This window comes from Geotrypetes seraphini, chromosome 6, assembly GCF_902459505.1.
Source record: "Geotrypetes seraphini chromosome 6, aGeoSer1.1, whole genome shotgun sequence".
Taxonomy (NCBI): Eukaryota; Metazoa; Chordata; class Amphibia; order Gymnophiona; family Dermophiidae; genus Geotrypetes; species Geotrypetes seraphini.
Window position 1 is genome coordinate 148352693 of NC_047089.1, and position 21539 is coordinate 148374231.

Below are 21539 nucleotides of genomic sequence, written 5' to 3' on the forward strand. Positions count from 1 at the left end.
GGAGAAGTCGAATTGTAGAAGTACAGCGAATTTATTGCAAGAATGAAGTGGGTGCCAGAGGTGGGGTAGGGAGGTTAACTTGGCAGTGGAGGTAGAGCGGGCATCTCTCCTGCTGCAGGGGTGGGTTCGGTCGGGCGGCAGCATGGATTTCTTGGCAGCGGGAGAGAAATGGTATCTCTCCTGCTGCAGAGTGTGGGGGCGGCCAGGTGGTAGCATGGGTTTCTTGGCAGCGGGAGAAAATTGGCATCTCTCCTGCTGCAGGGAGGGTTTTGCCACCGCTGCAAAGGGGGATTGTTGTGATGCAAGGGGAGAGAATGAGCATCTCTCCCACTTCATCACAACATGGCTTTCTAGCAGTCTCTGACACTGTCATGCTGTACCGGCACCTCTAGACAGTTGCTTATTTTTGTCACCAAAAGCCAACACCGCTTTTAGAAAAAGACTCGCCATTTTTTTAACGGCCTCTTTTACAAAGCTGCGCTAGCGGCTGCCGTGTGGCAACAGCCCCAAAGCCCTTTAAATCCCTATGGGCTTCAGGACCGTTAGTGCAGCGCAGCCGCTAGCGCGGTTTTGTAAAAGAGGCCGTAGGAATCCACCAGAGGGCTCATTTCAATACTGAAGAGCCCATTTGCATGTCATTGTCAGAGACTGCTAGAAAGCTCGCTAAAGACAGATATAATCCATTCTGATAATCCACCGCTAAAATGCGTACAGGCTAAACCGTTGCTAAATAGCTTAGCGATGATGTTAAAGCTTTGAGAATCTGGGCCCTCGGTTCCTTTACTTCATGAGGGATTGAAGCTGAACACAGTTTACACATAGAACCACTCCCTCTGCTTGGGTAACATTATTTGAGTACAGAGAGACAGAAGCTATAACTTGAGCAATAGCTTTGGTGACGCAATGTTTCCCAGCCATACTGTGGTAGCAAAAGTACTTGCACTTGCTGAAAAAAAAAAAAAGAGAAGAGAAGAAAAAAGCAAAAAAAATCTGTTCCCAATTGGCTAAAGAGCTTATGAATCAAAAGATCATCCTCGGGATGGGTGGGAACTGGGGAGATTGGGAGGGAATTAAACACTAAACAAAGACTTTCCTCAACTGCGATCTATGCCCTAATCTGATTTTATGCTCTGAAATGCAGCCTAAAATACTAATCTAGACTAAAACACTTTTTATATAAAACTCTAACAGGGACTAAACCAGTGGTCACAAACTCGTGGCCCGGGGACCACATGCGGCCCGCCAGGTACTATTTTGAGGCCCTCGGTATGTTTATCATAATCACAAAAGTAAAATAAAACAGTTACTTGATCACATGTCTCTTTAGCTATAAATTACAATATTATTATTAAGACTTAGCCAAAAGGAAAGATTTATAAATTATAAAGGAGTTTTACCCCATGCAAAATTGTCTTTTCTTTAATAAAACATTAATTATTTTTTTCTGAGGCCCTCCAAGTACCCACAAATCCAAAATGTGGCCCTGCAAAGGGTTTGAGTTTGAGACCACTGGTCTAAACTGACTTTGCTGAAAAAGCAGAGTACTGACTAAAATAGTAAAAGAAAAAGACAATGAAATAGTAAAAGAAAAGGACATTGAAATAACTTACTGAGGGTCCAGAGGAGAGCGACACGAATGATTAAGGGCATGGAAAACCTTTCATACACTGAAAGATTGGAGAGACTGGGGCTCTTCTCCCTGGAAAAGCGGAGACTCAGAGGAGACATGATAGAGACCTACAAGATCATGAAGGGCATAGAGAGAGTAGAGAGGGACAGATTCTTTAAACTTTCAAAACATAAAAGAACAAGAGGGCATTCGGAAAAGTTGGAAGGAGACAGATTCAGAACGAATGCTAGGAAGTTTTTCTTTACCCAGCGTGTGGTGGACACCTGGAATGCGCTTCCAGAGGACGTAATAGGACAGAGTACGGTACTGGAGTTCAAGAAAGGATTGGACAATTTCCTGCTGGAAAAAGGGATAGAGGGGTATAGATAGAGGGCTACTGCACAGGTCCTGGACCTGTTGGGCAGCCGCGTGAGCGGACTGCTGGGAACGATGGACCTCGGGTCTGACCCAGTGGAGGCATTGCTTATGTTCTTAAGCCCAAATTTAGCTTTTTCCAAGTTTGAATGTCAGCAGGTAAGATATTCTAATGGAGTTTTTCCTCCCCTTAGCAGATCCTCACTCAGCACCTCTTTAATGTACTATGTACGTCTAGCAGCGATATAGAAATAAGTAGTATATCTAAGGACCTTCTGTTTACAGCCTCAAATTCCCAGAAACTCTTCACTCCCATACTTCTCAACTCCTTGGCAGTTCCCAGTCGCAGACCTCAGAATTTTCAGCGTCATAACTGATGACAAACTTCCAAAAACAAATTACAACTATTATTCAGCTGCTTCCTGAAATTACGGATGATTCACTCCATCCAGGCCCTTCTGGATCCATTAACCCTCAATGTCTTAATACACTCACTACTGTAATTCACTTTATCTTGATGCCAAAAATAAAGATAGTCAACGTCTTCATTTATGCAAAATACCACCATCAAGCTCATTACACAGTCACACAAATACAACCATGTCACCTCCCTATTTAAGTTAGCCCACTGGTTACCAATATCCCATAACTTATGTACAAAACTCTACTTTTTGTTTTCAAAATCCACCAAACTCCATGCATTCCCTCTCGTACCCTTCAATCATCACACCATCTCCTTGTCATACTCAATATTAGACTAATTACTTACGCCACAACCAGACATGCTATCTTTACTGTTAATGGCCTTATCCTATGGAACATCCTTCCTTTGATATTGGTCTAGAATCTTTTCTAGAGAAATTTAAGTCTGCCATAAAAGCATTCCTGTTCCGGGCCACCTATGACTAGAATAACAAAATTTCAATCCAGTATCAAATTTTCCAAAAGTTTCCCCTTCTTTGAACATCTTCATAGCAATCTGCCCCGACATGCCCTGTCTGCATTCTCCCCCTTTCCTGTCAATCATTGTACTTTTACACTCCTTCCCACCTCTTTTCCTCCCACTATTTCAGTCTCTATGTATTCCTTTTAATTATGATTATGCATACCACTCAGATGTGTTTATGATGGGTGGTATATCAAGCACCATTAAAACTTGAAACATGATAGCAGCACAGAGAAAAATAAGCTGTAAGGGGGTTTAAAAAAAACCTAAAAAATCAACCAACATTAATGGACTACAGATTTCATTTGGAGTTCAAACAACAAAACACTGAACAATAACTCCCAAAGAAGAGCCTGAAAGATAAAGAACAGAGGGTCAATTTTGTTGACCAGTAATACAGCAGGCAACGGATTTTAAAGTACTGAGAACAAGATGATTAGAATTTAATGAAGATGCAAATTTCTCAAGACAACACTGAAAGTGCACGGGGGCAGGAGATTAGAGGGTACTGACAAGCAGGGTAACATCTACCATTATGCTGAGATTTGCTGTAATTACATAAGAACAGTGAGAGGGCCAAGAAAAATATTAAAGAGAAAGAAAGTAACACAGAGACTTGAGCAATACCACAGGCTTAAGGTTTAAGTGCTGCAGTTGAAGAAGGGAGTTTTACAGGAAATAAAAAATGATCATGCTGAGAAAATGCGAACCATTGCAAGACTACGCAGAGCAACATGCAAGAATGAGAGCGATCTATAAGATCGAATGCTAGTGTTAGGTTAAGTGACAATAGCAGTTTTTAGCGTGGGGAGCCGCGCTGAATGACCCATGCTGCTCCCGATGCTCATAGGAACTCAATGAGCATCGGGAGCAGTGCGGGCCTTTCAGCGCGGATTCCCGCACCAGAAATTGCTATTGCAGTTTCGTAAAAGGAGGCCTAAGTGTTTCAGTACTGTGTCCCGGGCACCTGCACTCAGTCAGTATGATTGTGGTTCCCAACCCTGTCCTGGAGGACCACCAGCCAGTTGGGTTTTTGAGATAGCCCTAAAGAATATGCATGAGAAAGATTTGCATATAATGAAGGTGACAAGCATACAAATCTGCTCCATGCATATTCATTAGTGCTATCCTGAAAACCTGATTGGCTGGTGGACCTCCAGGACTGGGTTGGGAACCACTGGAATAAAATGTGCATACTAGTACCTGATCCATCCTTGCCATCTTCAAGGCCCAGACCGTAAATAAGTCTGCCTTGCACCGGCCCTACTTCCCAGTTAGCGAAGTGCTATCAAAACCTACTCCAACCCATCCTGATCTATCTTGCCACTTATGAGAGACAGACCATAGAAGTCCTTGTAGCATTGGCTTCACTACCCACTGCTGTAGTTGCCATCAAAGCACTTAACCAGTTGTGTTTTTTGGCTGCCTCTGAATACCCAGAAATTCAATGCCAAAGTCCGGATGTGACTCGGTTTTGAATTTCTGGGTATAATGCTGGCAGCGGTCAGCAAAATGCTCATTGCCTCTGGCTGTATATTGAGCCCATATGTCGTAGAATACCAACTTATGTGTGTGAATGTCAGTGCTTACACATGTAAATTGTTCTTTATCTTGGGAGAGGGGGGAGGGAAAGACATAGTGAAACTTAGAAGTAAAATGTAATAATGTACTGGATTATTGATTCAACATTGCTTTGATAACGAATGCGACTGTTGGGCAGACAGGATGGACCATACAAGTCTTTATCTACCGTCATTTACTAAGTGTGAGATTCACTGTTTAACTGGTTATGAAGAGCTGTGTGATAACCAGCTAAAATAACCACATAAAATGCAGTCTTGCATGCTGAAAATCAGCACTAAACTAGCTAAGTGCTATCTCTGCCCCTGGAATGCCTCCAAAACAGCCAGTTTTGGCTTGGGCACTAACCAGGCATCTTCAGCAGAACTATCAGCTTAAATGTCGCTGAAAATGCCCACTTAGCCCTAGACGAGATATAAACAGCCAGAAGCTCCCCTAGCCATTTCAATTGTTTTAAACAAGCATCGGGCCCTATGTGACATGGGGGAAGCCACTGCTTGCCTTAGATCAGTAGCATGGAATGCTGCTATTATTTGGGTTTTTGCCAGGCACTAGTGGCCTGGATTGACCACCATGAAGACAGGCTACTGGGCTAGATGGACCACTGGTCTGACCCAATAAGGTTATTCTTATGTTCTTATGTGTTTAAATGTTAGCATTTTTTTATTGTCCCATTCAGGTACAAAAGGTATTTTCCTGTCCCAGAGGGCTTACAATCTAAGTTTATACCTCAGGCAACGGAGACTTGAGTGACTTAACACCAAAAGGAATTGTATTATCATTGTATTATTTTAGCACACCATTTTGTATCTATTATGTATTATTTGCACCTGCTTAGATTTGCTGTTTATATCCATTAGGACCCCTGAAGAAGGCGTGTTCTCCAAAACACGGACCGTGTTGGGTCCCTTGGTTTGTAATAAGGTGGTATCATTGGTTGCATTAAATATTTGGTATAATAAACACCGTCTGCATCTTGTACATATCAGTCTGTGGTTTGTTTTTTGATCTGAGTGTTATTTAAACCTGGCACCCCTGGGTCTCAGCAGTGGCATAGCAAGGGCGAGAGGTATCCAGGGTGCTGGTGCCCCCCCCCCCCACTCTCTTCTCCACCCCCATCCTCATCCGTACCTCTTTAACATTCCCAGCATAAGCAGCATCCCCAAGCTGCTGCTCGTGCGTCGGCTCTTCCTCGGACATCACTTCCTAGGCGCGGGTCCAGGAAGTGATGTCAGATGAAGAGTTGACGCTGGAGTGAGCATCAGGTTGGGGTTGATGCTCTTGCTGGGAACGTTGAAGAGGTACGGGGGAAGGAGCAAGGGGGCTGGAAAGGATGACGGGTACCAGCGCCCCCACCAAGACACCGCCTCCCCCCTTACTACGCCACTGGGTCTCAGGCCACAGGTCTAACCATTGGACATCTACTCCACTTACATGTAAATGCCTTCCAATTTGCAAATTGATACAGTACATTGCACTAATTAACAAGAAAGGCCTCAAGTAATAGTAGTAATAGTAGCAATTTTTAATTTTCAAATCAGTGGGGAAAAAGGAAGAGAACTTCCCTTAATCCATCCTGGAAAGGGCTCACCCCAAAAAGCACTTTATACAAACCTACACATACAGGGGAGCAGCTGCAAACTCTTATTTGATATATTGGGTCATTTATGTGTATTCGCTTTCTGAAACAGGGAACACACATGTAGATTTTAGTTCTACCCAACTCCTCCCCCTTCCAAACCACACCTCCTTGTAATGTACATGTATTGCACATATGCATGTAGAAATCCTGGCATTCTAAAAGATGAACTTTTACACATAAATAAGCATGCTGATAATTGGGATTTGTATGTTGGGTAAATCTTAAAATACCGTATATACTCGAATATAAACCGGGATTTTGGGGGGGTCCCGGTTTATATTTGGGTCAATGCCCCCTCCCAGAATTTTTTAAGTCCTCTGTCAGGCTCTGCCCCCCTCCTCCTCCTCCCTGCCCTATCATACCTTTGCCGATCTGGTGGAGGTGCAGCAGGTCCTCTGCCGATCACTGGTGAAGATGCAGTGGGCAGGAGCAAGATTTCCAAACTCCTGCCCCGCTGCTAACTGGCTGCATGATCTAAATTTGCCATCTGAGCTTCACGAGCAGCAGTGCAATTTGGCGCTGCTTCTCGGTGCTGAGCAGCTTCCTTACTGGCTCTCGCGAATTTGAGAATTTGCGGGAGCCAGTAAGGAAGCCGCTCAGCGTTGAGAAGCAGCACCAAATCGCGCTGCTGCTTGTGCAGCTCAGTTGGCAAAATTAGATCACGCAGCCAGTTAGCAGCGGGGTAGGAGTTTGGAAAGCTTGCTCCTACCCACTGCACCTCCACCAGCGATCAGCAGAGGACCCGCTGCATCTCCACCAGGTCAGCAGTGGTATGAAGATAGGGCAGGGAGGGGGGGGAACAGAGGGCAGAGCCTGGGAGGGAGAGTACAGAGTCTGACAGGGGAAGGAAGGAAAGGTACAGAGCCTGACAGGGGAGGGGAAGATGGAAGGGTGCTGGGTGCAGTGCCTGACAGGGGAGAGGAGAAAGGAAGGGTGCTGGGCACAGAGCTTGACAGGGGAGGGATGGAGGAAAGGGGGCTGGGTGCAGTCTGACAGGGCAGGACACTTGAATATTAAGCCGCCCTTATATTCGAGTCAACCATTTTTCCTCCTTTTTGGGCGGGAAAGGGGGGTCTCGACTTATATTCGAGTATGTATGTAATACTGTGAGCCACCTTGGATAAAGGCGGATTAAAAAAAATGGTATAAATAAATAAATAAATAAATAAATAAACATACATACAAATAAAAGCATTTACATATTTTAAATTGCACATAGGGCTTTTAAAATAAGGACCATTGTTTATTCTAAAACCATAATTTACAATCTTTGATGTCACCTGACAACCAAATCTCCTGGAGTCCGAGGGTCACACTGTTTTCAGCTGGTACCAACACTGTATTGTAGTTCTATACATATTACCTGAAATCACATGCGTTATCGAGCAGATTGAAAGTCAGGGATGATGGTACTTTGCTGCCTTGTTGGACAGTCGGATGAATCATTGCCTCAATACTAATATTTCACTTGACTGTCACGACATTTGCCAGCCACATCTCAAATATTTACATTTATTCCCTTCTGTCTGCTAAAAAGTTTATCAATCACTTTTTAATTTAATGTCTGCAATGTAGCCATAATTTGATTTGTTTACAGTCATTAAAAACACCGCTGTCAAGGCCAAAGCTGCACCAAGGCTTGGGGGACCACAGGGACTAAACTCTTGAACAATGCCTGAAAGGAGAGGTGCAATTATCCGTCCTATTGCTGTTACAGACTGACCGGCTCCTATGAGGGTACCGGTGGCCTGATTCCCTCCTATAGTGAGTTCAAGGTCGGTGATGCAAGTTCGCCCAACGGTGGTTGAAAAGGCCAGAAATGTAGAGCAGAAAACTATGATCCATACAGAAGATGCTGAAGCATAGAGCAATATCAAGAGAAAAGTCACGGTGCTTGAATGCAACAGCATGGAATACACGTTATGCTCATAGAGTCCCGTTAATGGTCCAAGCAGAAAACCAGCAAGTGCTCCGACTATGTTACTGTAACCAATGATGTACCCAGTGACCTTGGGCTTAACTCCAAATCTCTCATCAACTGCTAGGGCAAAATTGCTGTGGTACAGCAATATAGACAGTGCCATTAATAAGCGGATCAACAATATATCTGACAAATCTGAGCATGCCAGGTTTTTAATCTTCTTTAACACTGATACAGCTTGAATCCATGAAGACTGGTAAGCGTCAGGTGTTATAACCCCATTAGCCTCTTGAACTACATCTGGATTATATTTATCCTTTGCTGGAATGACTCCTTCCAGTTTGTTAGTGTAGAAGGTTGCTGTGTTCAGGTTACATTCATTGATTGAAGTACCTTCAGTCCATGGTAATATCCAAACAAGACCTGACAGAGGGATAGGAAAAATACTTTAAAGTGAGCATAATTAGTTGGGTTTTTTTTAAACTTTATTAAATTTTCAATGCTAATACCAAGTGCATATAATTATACATACATTAATAATAATAATAATAAAAGTTTATATACCGCAATACCGTTAAGTTCTATGCGGTTTACAGAAGATTAGTGGAGTACAAGTTGAGTTGACGTACAAGTTGAGTTAACTTAAGGGATGTGGGAACAATAGGGAGAAAGGGCAAGAGAGGGGAAGGAGGGAAGTGGGTCAGCTGTCTAGGTATTTCAGGAATAGGTGAGTTTTGAGGCGTTTCCTGAATACCTCATAAGTGGTGGGCAATAGGAGTTGTTCTAGGTCTTTACCCCATAGAGCAGCCTGATGTGAGAGAAGATGCTCATGGTGTTTTTTTAGTTTGCATCCTCTAACCGGGGGAGAAACGAAGTGCAAGTGGGAGCTTCTCTTGTGTTTGTTGGCTGAGAAGGAGAATAGGTCAGTGATGTATTTAGGGGTTAGACCATAAAAAACTTTAAAACAGAGGCAGGCGAACTTAAACTTTACACGAGCTTCCATCGGCAGCCAGTGTAGCTGTTTGAAGTATGGAGTCACGTGATCGAACTTCTTTAGACCGAAGATTAGTCTGACCGCAGTGTTTTGCATTAGTTGTAATCGTCGCATATTCTTTTGTGGAATTGCTAAGTAGGCAATGTTACAGTAGTCGAGTTGACTTAATACGAGGGATTGTACCAAGATTCTGAAGGCAGAGTTATCAAAGTATGCTTTAATGGATTTAAGTTTCCAGAGGGTGAAAAAACTCTTTTTGATTAGGGAGTCCACCTGATCTTTCATGGTGAGGCATTGGTCCAGAGTTACACCCAGTATTTTATTGGTGGGCTGTATGGGGTAGTTATGTTTGTTGATGTCTAGTGGGGTTTTGGTGTCAAGAGGGCGCGGTGAAGCGACAAAGAATTTTGTCTTCTCAGTATTGAGCTTGAGTTTGAAGTCTGTCATCCAATGTTCCATCAAGTTTATGGCTTCTGATGTTTTTGGAATTGTTTCCAAGATGGAGTTGGCAAATGGGATAATAATTGTGAAGTCATCAGCATAACTGAATAATTTTATCCCCAGCTGGGTTAATTGAACACTCAGTGAGGTCATGTAAATATTGAAAAGCAGAGGCGATAGTGGGGACCCTTGCGGAACGCCGGATGGGTTGCTCCAGGTGTTGGAGAGATCATTGTTGAAGCGAACCTGATAGGTTCGGGACGAAAGGAAACCATGAAACCAGTTTAGCACTTCGCCTCTGATGCCAATAGCGTCTAGACACTGTAGCAAATTCGCATGGTCTACAAGGTCAAAGGCAGAGCTCATGTCAAATTGCATGATCAGGGCACTGAGGCCTTTGCTTAAAAATAGGTGCAAATAATCTAAGATGGCCGAAATTACCGTTTCTGTGCTGAAAAGCGGTCTAAAGCCGGATTGAGTCTCATGAAGGAGTGAGAACTGGTCTAGATATTCCATTAATTGGGAGTGTACCAGCCCCTCCATGATCTTTACAAAGAGTGGTATGGAAGCAATTGGTCTGTAGTTGGAAACTAGGGCTGACGATTCTTTGCAATTTTTTAGGATAGGGGTTATTATTATGTGGCCTTTGTTGGTGAGGAATTTTCTGTTTTTCAGGATATGGGCTAAGTAGTGCAGTAGAGATAGTTTAAATTCAAGTGGTGCCTCTTTCATGATTTCCGGGGGACATGAGTCCAGGAAGCAGTATGATTTGGAGTATTTGTTGTATAATTTGGTATAGTTATTCCAATCTATGTCTTGAAATGAATCCCAGAACATGTCTGCAGGGGTTTCATTTCCTTGTGTGTTAGCTATATGGTGTTCATTAGGTTCTTCTGTTGGGCAATTGTTTCTTAGTTTTTTAATTTTTGAGTCAAAGTGCAGGGCTAGGTCGTTCGCCGAGGGTAATTTAAAGTTGTGTGTGGGTAGAGTGTAGCGGGTGGTGTCAAATAGGTTAGTAACCAGATTGAACAGCTCTTTTGTATTAACTCCTCGTGAGCTGTTGCAGGATGAATTGATTTTGTTTGAGTAAAATGCTTTGCGTTTATCTTTTATTAGTTGTTTGTAGGTTTTTATATTGGCTCTCCAATTGTTACGGTCTGATAATTCTCCTGTTTTTTTCCATTTTCTTTCTAGACGTCTAGCTAACTGTTTCATTTTTAGGAGATCGATGTCGAACCATTTGTTATATTTATTTGCATTACTTTTACTGGTATGTTTAGGTGCAATGTTGTCTAAAATGCAGGTGCTGGTAGTGGTCCAGTGATCCCAAAAATCAGCTACTTCCTTTACCTCTGCTTGTAGTTTATATTGCGCCCAGTAGTTATCTGGGTTGATGTGGCCTCTCGTGAGATGTTCTTTTTTTATTTTTGGTTGGGTAATTTGTTTTCGTTGGAACCAGATTAGCTTGAAGTAGAAAGTGAAGTGATCGGACCAGATGTCGTGGCACCAGGTGCCTCCTGGTAATGAGATGGTGGGGTCTGGGAGTTCCTTTGTGGACATGGCTACTATGTCTAGATGGTGGCCTTTTTCGTGAGTTTGTGCGGAGGGAGGGAGGTTGTAGTTAAGTAGGGATAGGAAGTTTTTGAATTCTTTTGTGTCTGTGTTGTCCTCTTCATCGAGATGTATGTTTATGTCTCCTGCGATAATATTGTAAGAGGAACTAAGAGAGTTGTGCAGGACGAATTCGCAAAAGTCCTCTTTGGCTTTTGACCAACTTTTCGGTGGGACGTAGAATAGTATGCATGAGAGGGAATCTTCTAAGTGGATGTTACTGATTTTACAGGCTAGGATTTCTAGTTGGTTGGATGTTTTGGAGTCCATAAGTTCGAACTCGAATCCTTCTTTGAGAAGAATTGCTAATCCTCCTCCTTTTTTTCCCTCGCGGTTTAGTGTAAGGATTTTGAAATTGTCAGGAAGGAGATCGGTAATTATTGGGTCATCTTCAGACAGTAGCCAAGTTTCAGTTAGAAAGAGGCAGGCTATTTGTTTGCTGATGATCCAATCTTTGATTAGAAAGGCCTTGTTCCTGACTGATCTAGTGTTAAGATAAGCACAGGGGATAGTAGCGGATGTGATGGGATTGGTATGGGTAATGGTTCTTATGGGTTTTACTACCCTTGTTCTTTTTTTGCGGGTGCGTTGATGTGTTCTTGTGTTTGAGATAATGCTAATGTTATATGTATTGTCTTCTTGTGGAATGGAGATGTGCGTGGTTGATAAAGCGGGGAAATGGGTAAATTGTAGTTGAGGGTAATAATAATAATAATAACTTTATTTTGTATACCGCCATACCCAGAGAGTTCTAGGCGGTTCACAGCAATTAATAATGTTACAAAAGAAGATAACATCGGGAATTAACATTTTTTTTGGAATGAACATGTCATTTAAGTTGACAAGAATTAACATTTTTTGGGGGGTACAGGTCAATGAAGTTGACAGAATATCCAATGGAGTACAATAGGAATATACAAGAGTGTACAATAGGAGGGAAGAATACGGTCAGTGAAGTTAGTTGGTTTGGAGGGTACATTAGGGGGGGAAGGTGGAGGTTCATGTGTATAGAGAGTGTGAATCTCTTTGATGCTAATACTTAGCATGTAGAGTAGTAATATTAGTAATCAGAATCAGCACTTATAATCAATCAGTAACAATACAAAATAGATTTCCCCCTCCCCCTTTCCAATACATCCAATCACATAATTAGTAATATAGTGCATATACCCCCTCTTTTACTAAGGCATTGTGTGGGTTTTAGCGCTGTGGTAGCTGCTTCGAAACTCAAAAATTCCTATGAGCATCGGAGCAGTTACCGGCGGCGACAGCACTAAAAGAGGGGGATAATTTTGGACTGGTGAACTTGCCACCACAATTTAATGTCCAAGCAGAATCTGACCCAGTCCCAGCTACTGCAACTGATGACAAAGAATTAAGGCACAGAGTAATATAATTTATTTATTTAAAAAGATTGCTATTCCGTGTTTCCAAAAAAGGTTAAGGCGGTGTATAATTTAAAAATTAAAAGAAACTCCAAATCAGGTGCTTTTTAAAAGCATGGAAAACTGTAAGGCCTCTAATTGATTGAAGTAGGTCATTCCACAGTTTAAGACGCTGAATACCTGGTGGATTAATAGTAGGATCTAGAAAGAGGGGAGAACTAACCAGTTGGCATCCAGTGAGCAAAGAGTTCTGGCCAGTGTATAAGCAGCAATTGAGTTAGAAAGGTATGAAGAAATAACTTGGTAAAGGGCTTTATAAGCAAGATATAATACCTTAAATCGAAAGCCAATATTCAGCTGGCAGTGCTCAGTGTTTTGCTGACTGCCACCAGTGTTATTCCTGGATATTCTATGCCAGGCCCCATCTGGGCTTCAGCACTGAATATCAAGTTTTGCGAAGCCAGGTAATACATAGCTGGTTAAATCCGATATTCAGCACTTAACCAGCTGTGAGTTACCATATATAGATGGGACTGATTTTTATGCAGTCTTATTTATGCAATGAACCTGGCCAGTTAAGAGCTGAATACCAGTGCCACCCCCGCCATGCCCCTAAAATACATCAGCGCCAAATGGTTATTTTCAGTGATGCTAGCTGGTTATGTACAGCTGAAATGAACCAATGAGCCCTGAAGGAGCAATTTAGCCAGCTAGGAGCCTTTTCTGGCTGGCTAAATCACATTGAATATTGACCCCCTTAGCAGATAAAGACCTGCATGGTCTATCCAGTCTGTCCAACAAGATGAGCTCACAGCATTTGGTATGATGCAATATGATATTATCAGAAGTATGCATTGAGTGGTGCTTTTAGAGACATGCCTGCCAACAAGTGGACATACCTTTTTGGTTTTGTGCTAGTATTTTATAACAGAATCAAGATGTGCTCATTCTGTTATGGAACTGATGCTCCTCCTGCTGCATCGGGGCACCCCGGCCATTGTGATGGCTGGGTTAAAGCAGGAGGAGGGTGGATTCTACTTTGGGGAAAAATAATTACTGACATTTCTATTAATTGGGAAATAAGGCCACTGCTAGACAGATTTCTACGGTCTGTGACCTGAAAACAGCAAGGACAGATCAAGATCAATTATGCATACTCATATCTATATTGCATCGTACCAAATGCTGTAATAATAATAAAATAATAATAATAATAATAACAGTTTATATACCGCAAGACCGTGAAGTTCTATGCGGTTTACAATCCTTAGAAATGTTACAGATTGAGTGAATAAACAAAGTTACAGATTGTTAGCGACAGGTGACTTGCGCTCGGTTGTTAAGGACTAAGATTGAATGGGTTGGTCTCCTAAGTATTTCAGGAATAGATGTGTCTTCAGACGTTTCCTGAATTCTCCATAGGTAGTAGGCACAAGCAATTGTTCAAGGTCTTTACTCCATAATGCTGCTTGATGTGCGAGAAGATGTTGATGATGACTTTTAAATTTACAACCTCTAACCAGTGGAGAAACGAAGTTCAGGTGTGAGCTTCGCTTGTGTCTGTTTGGAAAGCATACTTGAAAAATAATGTTACTGATTCAAATACCAAAGCACATCGCATCATTTGGCTGATGGAGTTTCGGTATTCCAGCCAGCAAAGGTAAAGGGGTATACAGCAGTTCTGGAGGAGTCATGAGCCCAAAGTGGGGGGGACCCAGGCCACCCCCCCTATGCCATAGAGGGGTATTCTATTACAGTCTCTCCCTTCCAGGCAGCCTTCAGAGAATGCACATGAGCCAAGTCTCTTTCATTTGAAAGGAAGCTCTAGAATAATAAGGTATAGGATGCAGTTAAGAGGTGATAGGCTCAGGAGTAATCTAAGGAAATACTTTTTTTTATAGAAAGGGTGGTAGATGTGTAGAACAGTCTCCTGGAAGAGGTGGTGGAGACAGACTGTGTCTGAATTCGAGAAAGTGTGGGATAGGCACATGGGATCTCTCAGAGAGAGGAAGAGATAATGGTTACTGCGGATGGGTAGGCTGGATGGGCCATTTGGCTTTTATCTGCTATCATGTTTCTAAGTGGAGAGGAGGGGAGGGGATGAGAATGGGACAGAGCAGAGAACAGCCAACTCTGCTCCTAACTGGATGCTTCTGCTCCGGCCCACTTCCCTCACCACTGACTCTATAGTTTCATATCCACTATGTCTACAAAATAATGTACTGATTATGGCTAGTGCAAAATATCGAATGAGTGTGGTGAAATTTTTGGATAAAAAGGAGATCGATGAATATAGTTATGTGGTTAGTCTTAAGGAAAAGAGCTGATCAAGGGGTTGCAGACGACTGCTCTAGTTAATGGCAGAATTTTTTTTCCTAAACGGTAGTATTGAACTAGTTAAAGAGATCATTTTTAACTATTTCCTGAATATTTACCATCTACATACAGACCTTTGGTAAACTAGGAGAAACAGTTGGTTTATCTTTTAGGACATGATTCACAAGAGACTAATTCTAATAATTTCAAATCAAACCTTAAAATCTCTCTTTAGGGATGCGTTTGAGATTTAGACAAAATGGTTTGTTCGAGTCTTTTCCTTAACCATATTGTTCTGTCCATTACCTCCTCATTTTATTTTGAGAATTGTAACCCCTCCCATTTCCCTTGTGTTTCATGTCTTGTCAATTGAATTTTTGTATCTATATGTCCCTTCCCCTGTTTCTAACTATTTCTTTTTTTGGATTTTTAAATTTTGTACCATGTAAACCGCTTTGATATTTAAAGTGATATATCAAGCTACAATAAACTTGAAACTATACTTTTTGCAACAGACAAAGAATCCTTTACATTTTAGCTTAACTGACATTCATTTGGGTAAAATTCTCTTATAATGACTTATGACTTACCAGCATTTAAAATAAATATAGAAGAACAGATAAGAGATGACAGATAAAAACCACCCTCAAATTCTGTAAGGTAGCCACCAACCATAGGGCCCAGAATAAAACCCATACTGGAGACTGCATTGAACTGTCCCATTACAAGGGGGCGATCCTTCTCCGACACTAGGTCTGATATAAGGGCTTTCAAGACAGACAAAGTGTGTTTGAAGATACCTGTAATGAAGAACAAATACTTTAGTAGCTTTGGCCAATTTAGATCTCAGTAGATCTAAATACTGGATTTTATATCTAAAATTAACGCTAGTGAGGCTGTAGGGGCTGGTGACATCTTTTCTGCTGAACTGGCAATTGCATGATATAATGCATATTCTCAATACATAAATATTAAACTTTGTTAGCAAGTATAACATAGGTACTAATACATGAAATTCATTTTATTTTGAAGTAGTACAGTTAACCCTTTCAGGACCAAGGGACATATTTGTCCCATAACTTTAAAATCCTATAAATTTTGATTGGGATAGTCTACAGTTCTAAATTTGATATGTATGGATTCCATATGATACTGCCTTTATGTAAACAAACTGGTTCCGACATTCATTCATTAGCGTCGTTGCCAGATTGACGAGAAGATTCACTTGCCACACTGTCCATAAGCCAGAAGTGTGATTTAAAAAAAAAAAAAAAAATGATATTTTACAAAAAAAATCAATTTTTTGGCATCTGCAAGCCCTTTTTACCATAAAAATGTCGTCAAAACCACAAAAATTGGCCTACGATCCTTATGGTCCTGAAAGGGTTAACCTGAGCATCTTAGTAAGCTATACTAAGTTAGATGTTCATGGCCCTAAAGCACAGTGATTAAAGTTACAGCCTTAGCACCCTGCGGTTGTGGGTTCAAACCTACACTGCTCCTTGTGACCCTGGGCAAGTCACTTAATCCCCCATTGCCCCAGGTACATTAGATAGATTGTGAGCCCACCGGGACAGACAGCGAAAATGCTCCAGTACCTGAATAAATTCATGTAAACCGTTCTGAGCTCCTTTGGCAGAATGATATAGAAAACTGAATGAATAAAAATTGAATGAGAATGAAAAAAGCCCATTGCAAAACATCAAAAAAAAATCCAAGTTCTCCCTTATCATAAAAAGCCTGTGTGATCTCCCCCAAACCCTTTTGACAATCCTTCAAAACTGAAAAAGTCTCTAGGCTCACCAACATTCCCTACTTTTCCCCACAGACATCCTAACTCACTCCTAAAACTGACATCTTCACCAGTAAGATAGAGTCCGTTTTTCCTCCTCTCAGGAGCAGCACTAAAGTGAAAAATAATATTACTGATTCAAATACCAAAACATCACATCATGCTGAGGTCACAGTCTGGGTCAGATTTTTAAAGGCATGAACCTATAATATAGAACGAGCTAGGATAAGAGCAATTGGAATCACTTTCTTGATGTGGAAGGATAAACTTTGGACTTTGTTCACCCACATTTGATACAACCAGCATGTCTGACACAAAATTATTCATCAGCTTCGATAAACAGAAATAAATCACACCCTATGTGAAACGAAATGAAGGTTTCAGAGGTCTTACATAACTCTTTGTAATTAAGAAGTGACTCAATATCTCCACCTTCCCATCCAACAGTAATCTCTTCCAAAACTTGCCATTTAAAATCATGAAACAAATGTCCCTTTTGCTCCCAATGAGACACCAATGGTGCTAAAGGTGTTCAAGTAAGATGAGTTCTAATTAAATGCATCGATCTGTCAATATAAAGCTTTTCATAGGGGCAGATTATAAGTTTCAAGTTTTTATTGATATTTGATGAATCGCTTATTCAATTTGCTAAGCGATGTACAATTTTCTAAAAAGAAACCTGGTTACAAAAACTGACAAAATAACATCATTCTTACAAGTATAAGACAAACGTGAGTCGGGGAAGAAAGGAGGGAAAAATTACAATTCTTTCTTAGAGGGAATAAACAAAAAAGGAAAAAACAAAACGGATGGCACATTTAGATACGAAAGATGTATTGGTTCTTGAATAGATTACATTATTAACAGATGGAAGAACCTTCTACTATTACTCATCACTTATATAGCGCGGCGCTGCACATTTTGACATTTATAGATAGTCCCTGCTCGGAAGAGCTTACAATCTAACTTGGACAGACAGACATGACATATAGGGTTGGGGATGCAGAACCCAAGGTGAGAGGAGTTAGGAGTCAAAAGCACTCACAAAGAGGTGGGCTTTTAATTGGGCCTTGAACACTGTCAACTAGCAATCCTATATAGATATATATTGCGATAGTACTTATGAAAATTTTAAATTTATTCCCCATAAAATTTCACCTAATATTTAATGAGTTCTTTAGAATGTGTCTTTAATGTAAGTGTTACAAAAATATAAATTGACAATTATTTTCCTATTGTCATAATTTTTCTGGATAGCATTACAAACAAATTTGATGCAATTTGGCTTGCCAGCTACTTACCAACAGGGATCCTAGCAATGGCATACCAAAACATGTTTGTAGACAAGCCAAGGAGGGCATAACCCAACGCGCTCAAGAGAATGCATGCAAGAAGGGAGTATTGTCTTCCCACCACATCACTCCAACTGCCCTGAGGAAAATTGAAATACATTTGGATATCTGAAGGTGTTTTTTTATTTTTACCACACATGATGGGCAAAATATGCCTACAAAGTTTACAAAAAAGGTTTCAACTAGAGAATGACACGGTGGCTGTTACCCGCAGGTAACCCGCCAAACAATGAGGAAAAATCTGTGTTCACCGTGGCTACAGGGACAAGGCCATTCACCGCCCCGTGGAGCTCCCTTTCTCCCTCCCTGCCCCTTACCTTCGTGGCTGCGAGTCTAAATTGCCTTCTTACAGCAGCCGGAGCGTTGAAGCTGCGTGTGGCTGCCGTAAAGGTAATTTCTGACGCAACCGGAAGTTGCATCAGAGACGACCTTTACGGCAGCCATATACAACTACAACGCTCCGGCTGCTGTAAGAAGGCAATTTAGACATCACCGGCCACAGGTAAAGGGCAGGGAGGTTTGTCAGACCGGGCCTGTTGTCCAGGGGTGGGGGGGGGTGAAAACGCCACGAAGGTAAGGGGCAGGGAGGTAGAAAGGGAGGAAAGGTGGGTGGAGAAAAGACACTGAAGGGAAATGGGTAAAACAGAGTGGGGAGAAGGACGCTGAAAGCACAAGGGGAAGACAGAGTGGGAGAAGACGCTGAAAGGAAATGGGGAAGAGAGAGTGGGGAGAAGATGCTGGCAGGGAAGAAGACAGAGATGCCAGACTATGGGGGGAGCGGAGGGAAAAGGATGGGTGCCAGACCAATTTGGAAGAGGGGAGAAAGGGAGAGGCACAGTAATAGAGCAAATGGAAGACGCAGAGAGAAGAGAGACAGTGGATGGAAGAAATTAAATGAGAAGATGAGGAAAGCAGAAACCAGACAACAAAGGTAGAAAAAAAATTATATTTCTTTTTCTTTTTTTTTTTTGCTTCAGGATAAAGTAGTATATTAGTTGTGTTGATAAAAATTTATAAACAAAGCCCTGCCAGCTGAACATCTCTTTCTCCAGTTCAGCAGCCAGAACTTTGATTTATAAGGAAGGAATAAACTAAATATTGCAGTACTGAGGCTTGTATGGATGCAGTGGGAACGGTGACGGGGCAGTGAATGGGATGGCAGTAACGGGGCGGTAAATGGGATGGTGGTGACGGGATGGTGAAGGGAATGGCGGTGACGGGGCAGTGAAGGGGATGGTGGGCTGGCGACGTTGCAGTGAAGGGGACAGATATTTTTCCCCGTGTCATTCTCTAGTTTCAACAAAGTTAAAATAATATAACTACAAGGAAGAAAAAGCAAGAATGATCTAATGTTTAGATCTGGATTTTCTAAGAAGTTCAAGATGAGTTACAATAAGATCCAATAGATTATAAATTCTCTGGAGTAAAGAGCAAACCTAAGAGCCCCTTTTTACAAAGTTGTGGTAGTAATAACAAGTCCTGGCATGGAAATGCTCACAGGAATTTAATGATCTGCGTCGCATTTGTTATGCCAGGACTCACTACCTTGGCTTTGTAAAAGGAGCCTTAAATTTACAGCCGAGGCAATAGATGGCTAAGGGAGAAATTCTCTAAAGTGGGCACTAAAATTGATAGGCTAATTATGCCATGAAAATGATTAATACAATGGCATATACACTAGGCAGAACTTTGGCAATTATGTAAATATGTGCACATCTTACATAGGATATAGATCTCTGCACATACATAGGTAAAACAAGCAGGCAAGCAGAAGAAACCAAGGCTTCAAACCACATGGTTTGAAGCCTTGGTTTCTTCTGCTCATTTGTTTGTTTTACATCTTACATAGCATGTATTTTATAGGTACACACAGATAGAGACATAAGCACTGGCAACTACACCAGCTCTATGGCTGGCCTGACTACTCATGCAATGGCATAGTAAGGGGGTGTTTGCCCCGGGCGTGATCTTTCTAAGGGCGCGGGACCCTCTCTGTGTCCCCCCCCCCCGCTCCTTTCCTTGCCACGTGTGTGCCCCTTGCCTTCCCTCGTTCCTCTTTTTACTTCCCCGGTGTGAGGTTGCTGCCCGCATCGCTGCTCTCTCTGCCGTCACTTCCAGGACCCGTGCAAAGGGTGAGCAGACACAGATATGGGCATGCTGCTCACGCTGGAGAAGTTAAAAAGGGGAAAGGGAAGGGCACCCCCACCCTGGGTGCCACTCACTTTTAGTAAACCACTGCTCATGTCTAAATTAAAGGCACATGCAAACCTGTTGTGCTAGAATTCTATAAAAAAAAAGTAGGTGCCTGCTTTTCCTATATATATATATAGGTGCACTGTTATAGAATTACCTCTCATGTGACCTCAAGATCACAACAGCATCAATGGGATTTGAATTACATTTCCTTTGTGATCCTTATCAAGTTGTTAGGAAACTGATGTACTAACTGGATAACTACCATAGGTATGACGGGATATAAATAAAGCTATTATTATTATATGTTGTGTACAGAATAAAAAATCAGCAACATTTTTTTTTTAATTATTTCAAGTAATTTTTATTATCTGTAATTTTTTTTTCCATTCGTGTTACTTGAACAAGTGTAAATGCTTGCTATTATTTTCAAATGAGTAAATAAATAAATAAATAAAAACAATTGCTAGGACCTTTACTGCTTTCTCTGGTCGTCTGGCTGTAGAGTCCAAAAATAGCACTTGCAGAGGGCCAAGACTCACTGGTCTCAGCAGACCTCTGCCTAGGCCTCACAGAAAGCTGATAGATCTGTGGAGGGACTGCTATCATCTTGGTATCATTGTTGCTTCTTTGAGGCAGCTGCGGTGCAGGAACCTGAGGATTAAGGTCATTTGGCACCTTCAAATCTCTGCCCAGAGAACCCTCCGGAGAACTGGCAAAATCACCAAGAGCAGCAAAAATTACCACACCTGGATCCCTTAGCAATCCTTGGGTGAGAGTCCGGCATGGTCTTGGGACAATGTTATGTTATATTCGTCGTAAGATCATCTAGACCCTTGCCAAGAAACATTTGGCCCCTAAAAGAAAGGCTGCTCAAAATAGCCTTAGAGGAAGAATCGCCCGCCCATTGCCTGATCTAGCTCATTCTGTGGGTGGAAACATAGGAAGCAGTCACCTTGCTCAAGACCCTGAACATGTCATATTGAGCATCTGCCACATAGACAACTCTTGCCAACACTAAGCGTGGGAAAGCATCTTCTTCCAACAAGGGAGCATAGTACATCTTCCAACAAAGGAGCATAGTACAGTCTAGTATGACAAGCATGTGCCACGTAAGAAGCTGCCACAGCCACTTTCATCCCCAGGGCCTCAAATTGTCTTTCAAGGACCGAATCCAACCCGTGGTCCTGCCCATCCTTTAGAACCACTCCTCCTTTCCCTAGGGAGCAATGTACGCTTGGTGAGCTGCGCCACCAATGAATCCAACAGGTTTGACAAACATCTGCTGAAAGTCAGTTGCCATATGGTACAGCCGGGTCAAAGTCTTGGCTACCATTAGAGGGCCCTCAGGAGATTCCCAGTTCTCTTGTTATGAGCATTG

The 21539-nt window shown here is 41.9% G+C and overlaps 1 protein-coding gene across 2 annotated transcripts in view; it reads right to left on the reverse strand.

The window, feature by feature from the left end:
- Positions 1 to 7279: 7279 nt before the first annotated feature.
- MFSD9 (major facilitator superfamily domain containing 9) overlaps positions 7280 to 21539 on the reverse strand; it is a 44226-nt gene continuing 29966 nt past the window's right edge. Inside the window, exons 4-6 of one of the 2 annotated variants that reach the window (XM_033949191.1) lie at positions 17915 to 18044; positions 15412 to 15621; positions 7282 to 8497 (exon numbers count right to left, since the gene is read on the reverse strand). In XM_033949191.1, coding sequence (XP_033805082.1) covers positions 7695 to 8497; positions 15412 to 15621; positions 17915 to 18044 — 1143 coding nt within the window. In that variant the 3' untranslated portion in view covers positions 7282 to 7694. Of the gene's footprint in view, positions 8498 to 15411; positions 15622 to 17914; positions 18045 to 21539 lie in introns of both variants that reach the window. The other variant, XM_033949192.1, reaches the window with a different exon arrangement.